Source organism: Myotis brandtii, unplaced genomic scaffold (genome assembly GCF_000412655.1).
Source record: "Myotis brandtii unplaced genomic scaffold, ASM41265v1 scaffold1875, whole genome shotgun sequence".
NCBI classification, from domain to species: domain Eukaryota; kingdom Metazoa; phylum Chordata; class Mammalia; order Chiroptera; family Vespertilionidae; genus Myotis; species Myotis brandtii.
This window is the reverse complement of record NW_005356961.1, coordinates 262223-269957: the sequence shown is the minus strand read 5'-3', so window position 1 is coordinate 269957 and position 7735 is coordinate 262223. Positions and strand designations below refer to the sequence as shown.

General features: G+C 47.1%; 1 protein-coding gene across 2 annotated transcripts in view; it reads left to right on the top strand.

Moving 5' to 3' along the window:
• Positions 1-116: 116 nt before the first annotated feature.
• The window catches only part of FOXP3 (forkhead box P3), a 19344-nt gene continuing 11725 nt past the window's right edge, over positions 117-7735 (top strand). Inside the window, exons 1-3 of one of the 2 annotated variants that reach the window (XM_014538265.1) lie at positions 780-1103; positions 3308-3344; positions 3481-3933. In XM_014538265.1, the coding sequence (XP_014393751.1) occupies positions 3914-3933 (20 nt within the window). In that variant the 5' untranslated portion in view covers positions 780-1103; positions 3308-3344; positions 3481-3913. Of the gene's footprint in view, positions 532-779; positions 1104-3307; positions 3345-3480; positions 3934-7735 lie in introns of those variants that run through there. The other variant, XM_005864529.2, reaches the window with a different exon arrangement.

Sequence of the window (7735 nt, the reverse complement as noted above, 5' to 3'; positions counted from 1 at the left end):
AGCTCACGGAGGCCGAAGGCGTGAGACGCAGACAGGTGTATCAGGCAGCCAATGGGGAGCCACGCACGGTGACATAGACAGTGAATCGAGCGCAGGAGACGCACGCAGCCAATAGGGACGTCAGAGAGTGGGCGGTGTAGGAGGCAGGGTGATCGGTGAATCAATGGGGAAACCTGAATGGGGGTGGTGTAGGGTCTGGGATGAAGACAGAAGCAGGACAGCTAATGGGGAAGCATGAGCGGGATTGGCATCTGGGTGGCGGGGTAAATGGAATGGCTACAGGCGATGGGGGCAGCAGGCAGCGAACAGAGAGGCCTGAAAAGTAGGAGATCCCAGGGTTGCGTAGGTAGGTGGTTGAAAGCTAGAGACAGTGAACAGCCAATGGGAGCCACGCGCCGGTGTCGTAGAGGAGGGGTGACGATAAAGGATGCAGCGAGCCAACGGGGAGTCTGTGAGCCTACATGAAGCCTTCAAGGGGTGGTGCCAGGGCGGAACTAGTTCTTATGGAGGCCAGAAGGAGCTCGAGAGGCGGTGTGTGAGTGCGTCGGAGGCGGGACTGGAGGGACAGAGCCGATGGGGATGAAGGCGGGAGCAAGGAAGAGAGATGGCAGATAGCCAATGGGGGAGCCAGAGCTAAGTGGAGCCCTCAAAGGGTAGTGCAAAGGGACATAGAAGCGAGATATGAAAGAGCAGAGCCTACGGGACGTTATAGGTGGTGTGTAGGAGGGAATAAAGAGCCAATAAGGAAGCAGGAGGAGAGAACAGTGCGTAGGCAGTCTGGGCTATGGGGTGGTCAAGTAACAGAACCATAAAATGCCTCTTGTGAGTGGATTTACCTGCTCCCTAACCCTCCGTGACTCCCCATTGCCCCCGAGCTGTGAATCCCCAAAGCCCCTCAAGACCTAGACTGCACTCTGGTGCGAAATCTAAGAAAGCAAAATGAACTCTCCTGTCACAGTTACTGGATCTCCTCTGCCCACCTCCAAGCCTTTGCTTGAGTATGACTAGGCAAGGATGCCCCTGATTGTCATCCTCAGCATTCTCCAGGACTTGGCACCATTACTGAATGAATGGCCAGATGAAAAATATAACTTTTTTGAAAGGTTAGCTTTTTCTAAGCAGCTCAGCAAAACACTAAGCTTGACTATGCCGCCAAGAGTTGATTAGGCATGTTGGCAGACACTGGCTAACATAATCACAAATCCAAGCCCTGTCCTTCTTGCCCCACTCGGTCCTCCACATCCCACAGTGGCCTCACCTCCTTCCTATCTGCCTCCATCTCTTCTACTGTTCCCTCTCCCAAGAGAGCTGCTCTTTCTGCTTCCTCCATCTAGTCAACTCCTTTCACTCTCCCTTTGAGGTCTCACCTATGGGAACAAAATTGTAGCTTTTGTCCACTGAGCATGTCCATTCATACATTTCTCCTCCATCCTAGGAGGATTTACTGAACATCTACTGTGTGAAAGGTTTTGACTCAAAGCATCCCTATGAGGAAGGTGGTACCCCCAGCAGCTACCCCCTCTCCCTCTCATGTCTCGGTGTCCAGGGGTCATGGGTCAGAAAGGAATATGTTCAGCTGCAAGTATCAGAAGAATCATGAAATAATGGGAACTTAAATAGAACTTTATTTTTGTATCACCTAAAAGTCCAATCTGGTGCGTAGTTCAGGGACTCCTTCCTACCTTCCCAATTAGGGGCTTGTCTGTGGCCAAGTCTAGACCCCAGACTCTCATCCTTTAACAGATCCTATCAGCTCTCCTTTTACAATATTTCCCAAATCCACCCTTTTCTCACCCCCTCCACTGCCAACACCATCACCAGTCCCCTGAACTATTGCAGTAGCCTCTCTCTCACTGGCCCCCCTGCTTCTACCCTTATTCCTACAGTCAGTTCTACACTCAACAATCAGAGGGATCCTGTTAAATCTCATCTGCTCACAGTTCTCCTGTGGCCTCCTCCTACAAGGTCCTGCATTGACTAACCAACCCTCTTGTCTCCTCTCTCACCTCACCTCCTACCCCTCTCCCTCTCTCTCACACTATTATAACCTTACAACCTCCTTAGCAGACCTTGAGAAAATCAGACACACTCCCACCCACCTCAGGGCCTTTGCACAAGGATGTTTCCTCTGGAATTACTCAGATGTGTACATGGATCCCTCCCTCACTTCCCTTCAAGTCTTTGTCAAAGACCCCCTTCTCTGGGGATTTTCACCCACCTCTTTGTTTTTTTGTGGGGTTTTCTGTTTCTGTTTTTGTTTGTTTTTTATATATTTTTATTGCTTTCAGAGAGGAGGGGAAAGGGAAAGAGAGATAGAAACATCAGTGGTGAGAGACAATCATTGATTGGCTGCCTCCTGCACACCCCCTACTGGGGATCAAGCCCACAACCTGGGAATGTGGCCTGTCATGGAATCAAACCATGACCTCCTGGTTCATAGGTCGACGTTCAACCACTGAGCCATGCCAGCCGGCCCTACCTCTTTGTTTAATTCTGCCCACTGTCCCCCAGAAGCCTTCATTGGAGAGGATGTAGTCCAGTACAGAGAAGAGGTGATGAACTCTGTCCCTCTCTGCCTACCTGACCCCCCAGTTCTCACTCTGCAAGGGTCCTGGCTCTCAGCAGCAGCAGCCTCCCCCTCCCCCACACACACCCTGAGCCTCACTCAAGTAGCCTCCTGGGAAGCTTTGGGCCACCACTCTCAGTTTTCCTCCTCTTTCTCTGGCCACTCCTGTGACAGTAAGGGAGAGATGGTCTGGGAAGGCATAAGGGAGGTTCAGCCCGTACCTCTGACCCAGAAAGAAAAAACCAGCCCCTTCTCTCAGGAAGGGCAAGACCTGGGACAGGGAATGAGGCCTCAGCTTCTAGAACTGGCCTGGTTAATAGTTACTCAGCAAGTGTAAGAAATGTTCAGGCCCAAGTCCATGGGGAGCAAGGGGTCAGCTTCCCAGGACTCCTTCTTGACAAGTACACTAATCCTCCCCCCACCACCACCACCCCCGGCCGCTTGCTCCCAGCCATATGCCACAACTGTTAAGCCCCTGCTGTACACAGGGTTCCTACAGGTCTCGATCTGAGAACCTTACCCCACCTTGGTGCATCCCCTGGATGCCTGGCACACAGGCCATATTTGGGTCCCAGACATGTCCCACCAACTCAGAAGCTTCAACCAGTGAAAGTTTTGTTTTGACCTAATGGTAGGGAGGGTTGGGTTTGTGTGTGTTTTTTTCAATTGTCGTTGTTGGCTGGTTTTTTTAAGGTCTTTTTTTTTCTATTCACCTTTTTTTTTTTTTTTATCTTCACAAAGCCAAGCCATCAGGCCCCCTCTGGGCTTTTCCAGAAAGGTGAGTCTGAGTTGAGGAAAGAGGCTCTCCTTTTATTGAGAGGGGAGGAATAGAGGCAAAGGGGTGAAAGGGTGGGTCTTGGGCACAAGGTTTGTACCATGTGAATAAAAAGCTGTTTCCAATTTCTCTTCCCCAGGCCTGAAACCAGTCTTGCAGATACTTTGGCGTGAACGTTGGATGACACAATCCTGGGCCATGCCGGGCATTGGGGAGCCGGGGACTGGGAGTCTCAGCCATGGCCTGTCAGGAGAAGCCCCTGGGTGCTGGTCTCCCCTGTTGAGCATTGATTGGAGGAGGTGCTCGCTGAGGTGAGGAAATGCGGCCACCAATTCTTGGACAACCTTAACACCGCACAACCTTCAAGCCCCCCAGAAGAACCTGAGAACCTCCCTGTCATTGCATCCTAGTATTTAAAACCTGAGACTGTTGGGCTCAAGGAAACTTGGGGGTTTCAAAGTCTGGCACCAAAAGGCAGGGCCCTGCACCTGCCAGCTCTGTGATCTGGGACAAGTTTCTTGACTACTTCGCGTCTCCATTTTGTTCACCTGTGTAATGGCCATGATGTCAAGATGGACCTCAACGGGCTTTGGTGAGGATTGAATGTGACCATGTTGTTGTTGTTGTTAACCCTCACCAGATGATATTTTTGCACTGATTTTTAGAAAGAGTGGAAGGGATGGGGAGAGACAGAGAGAGAGAAACATCGATGTGAGAGAGACACATCGATTGGTTGTCTCCCCCATGCGCCCCGACCAGGGCTGGGGATCAAGCCTGCAACTGAGGTATGTGCCCTTGACCAGAATTGAACCTGGGACCCTTTAGTCTGAGGGCCAGCGCTCTATCCATTGAGTCAAACAGGCTAGGGCGTGAATGTGACCATTTGTGAGAAATGTTCAGCACTATGTCTGGCACATGGAGAATTTGAGATAAATGTCAGCTACGGGGATGTTGGCAGATATTTGGACTCCTAAAGCCTTGGAAACGGGGATTTCTCTAAGTAGAAAGTCACAAAGGCTGAGGCAGAAGCATCAGGCCATGGTATCCCTGACTATGAGCGGGCTGGGCTTCGTGAGGATGGGTGCATTAATACTGGGGTCCTGGTCAGGACCTTCCCCACAAGGTGGCCTCTGGGTCAGAGCTCTCAGGCCATGATGAAATGAGACTTTTCTCCCTGTCCTCACTCAGTGATGCTCAGTGGATTCTGGGAGCCAGTGATTCTCAGACTCTTCCATTCTGGGAACTGTGGGGCGTGGGGAGGACTCTCTGATATTTTCTCCATCTAGTAATTTCCCTCACCCTCTGTGGGAAGATGGGTTGCAAGGATGTCCAGAGCTCCCCCTTCCTGATCAGTAAGAACAGTGATGACCATAGCAATGCCACCTAAGGGGGAACTGAGGCCTGAAGCAGGGCAAAGCCTCTGGAAACCCAGCCCTATTCCATTTCTTTCCCTGGTGTTTCCCATCCACACATAGGGGTTTGGTGCCTCTGTTTCTTTTCCAGGAGAGCCTCAAATAGCCTCTCACTCACAGAGTAGGGTCTGTGAACACCCAGGGCGCCCTGTGATTTATTTGAGTTCTTTTCCTTTGTTGTTTTTCCTAACTCTACACACTTTTGTTTAAAAAAAAAAAAACTGTGGTTTCTCGTGAGTCCTGTTATCTCATTGATAGCTCTCACCTCTGTGGTGAGGGGAAGAAATATTTTCAGATGACTTGTAAAGGGCAAGAGAAAAACCAAAATTTCAAAATTTCCGTTTAAGTCTCATAATCAAGAAGAGGAGAAACGAGAGAGAGAGAGAGAGAGAGAGAGAGAGAGAGAACTATGAGAGCCCCCCCCCCACCCGGTGATAATAAGTGCACACAGTCATCGAAAAAAATTGGATTATTAGAAGAGAGAGGTGGCTTCCACACTGTGGGTTTTCTTCTCGGTATAAAAGCAAAGTTGTTTTTGATATATGACAGTTTCCCACAAGCCAGGCTGATCTTTTTCTGTCAGTCTACTTCACCAAGGTGAGTGTTCCCGCTCTTCCCCACCAGATATGCGGGTCCAGTGGAAGAGATGACAATGAGGTAGGCACTGGAGGGTCAGGAGTCCTCCATATAGTCCAAACACATGCGGCTACTGTGGTCCTGGTCAGGTAAGGTATTTTTTACAATAATAATAATAAATGCCAGAAGACTGATAGGTAGAGTACTTAATCTATGCTTGGGTGGAGGCAAAGATAATTAAATTGATACATAGATGGGTAGGATTTTTTTAAATATGTCAACTACCAATCTTTATGAATTTCAGATCTTTAAACAACTTGAAATGCTGTCCAGGTATAACTGGAAATTTCAATTACATCTCTCACCTCTCTTCGTCTCTTCTCTCTCAATATCGCCCATCCTTCTGTCTCTATTCGCCCTGTCTCACCTATTCCATGTTTATCTGACCCGCTCTTTCTCTGTCTGTTTCCCTGACTCAGAATTTCCATCCTTCTGTCTGTATCTGCTATGACCATTTTTCCTGTCTGTGTCCTCTGTCTTGACCACACTCCATCTGATTCCTTTCCTCAGTCTTTCTCCCACCATCTCACCTGCTCTCTTGTCTTGCCTTCCCACCCAGCATACGGCACAGAACTTTATACACAGTTGGAGCTCAATAGCAGTGTGTTGAGTAATGCTGATGAGGACATTTACATTTTATAAGAATGATCATCAATTCTGTGTGCTCTGATCAAAGGAGGACCATGAGCTGTCGGGTCAGGTTGTGGACTTAACTGAACTTGTTCTTGTATAAAAGCAGACCCTCCTGGAGGGCACTTGATGCCATTGTCAACTGTGGTTTAACTGTGTGGTCCTAATCCCAGGACCTTGTGTGTGTGTGTGTGTGTGTGTCCAGAGTTCATGTCCAGGAACAGAACAGGCTGTTCAAGGCTGGGATGAGTTCGTCTCTGCAGGCTTAGCAAGTGCTCACAAAGTTTTAGCTGTTAGTATTTTTTAACTAAATTAGAATCACACTATTTATTGGCTTTGTTCCTGCTTTATTCAATTAATAGGAGCATTTTTGTAGATCACTGAAAATTGTTTCAACATATGATCTTTCACGGCTGTCAAAACTGACCTCACATTGGCATGAACCATGATTGATTTGACCAAATGCCCATCACTGGACATTTGGGTTGTTACTCATTTTCCCCCATAATCATCCCTGATTAGTCCCTTGGATTCCTGAAAATAGAGTTCTTATGGCAAAGGATGTGTGCATTTTTAAGGTTTCTGACCCTCTTTGCAAACTGTTCTTCCAAAGGTTGTACTGTTTTATGCTCCCTCTACTCAATCTAACCCTGGGTGGGTATTGTCATTTTTAAATCCTTTCTCAACATAACAGGTAAGAAAAAAATATTACCACATTGTTGAAATTTACATTCTTTGATTACTTAACTGTTTGTTGACTATTTGTGCTTTGGGGGGTCTGGTGTCCTTCATCCTAATAGGGTGTTCATCTTTTTTTCTTATTGATTTACCATAGCTCTTTATTTAAAAGGATATTAACCTTCCATCAGCTCTACATATATAGCAAATATTTTCTTTTTCTATTTGTTCACAGTGTTTTGTGATACTTGTGATGTTTTTATATAGTCAAATAGATTAGCCTTTTCTTCTATGGTTACTGTCTTTGGTTTTGTGCTTAGAAAGTCCTTTCCCACTTGAAAATGAGATGTGTTCACATGTGTTGGAGTCAGACTGTCTGTGACAAACCCAACCTCACCCCAAGCCATCTGTGTGATTTTTAGCCAGGCATTTAAACTTTCTGTACCTCCATTTCCTCATACATACTGTGATAGTAATAATAGTATCTACCTCAAAGGTGGTTGTGAGAATTAAATGTATTAACCATGTTAAGTTCTTAGCATAGGGCCTGGAATACAATAAACCCAAGATCCATATTAGATATTATTATTTATCTTTTTAATGGATCTGGAATTTATTTTAGGTTATATGATGATGCTGATATTTCAAACTGGGCAGGGAGGGGTTAGTGGGAAAATGGACTAATTGTTCATTCAATCATTTTATTTTTCCCTTAATTATCCCAGAAACATTTATTAAACCATCTATCCTACACCATCGCCCAGTTTGGGCAGTCATCACAAACTCCATTCCCTGTAGTCATGGGTCTGTGTTTGGGCTTTCTTTTCTGTTCTGTTCCTCAGTGTCTGCTCTTATACTAGAGCCATACCACTTTGCTGATCATTGCTTTGCAACACAATACAATACCCAGCCCGAGGTGTAGCCCTCATGTTGCCCTTTGTTATTCCTCATCATTTCAGGCACCATCCAGAGGCCAGCAACTGTGTGTAGGCATTCTCTCTCTCTCTCTCTCTCTCTCTCTCTCTCTCTCTCTCTCTC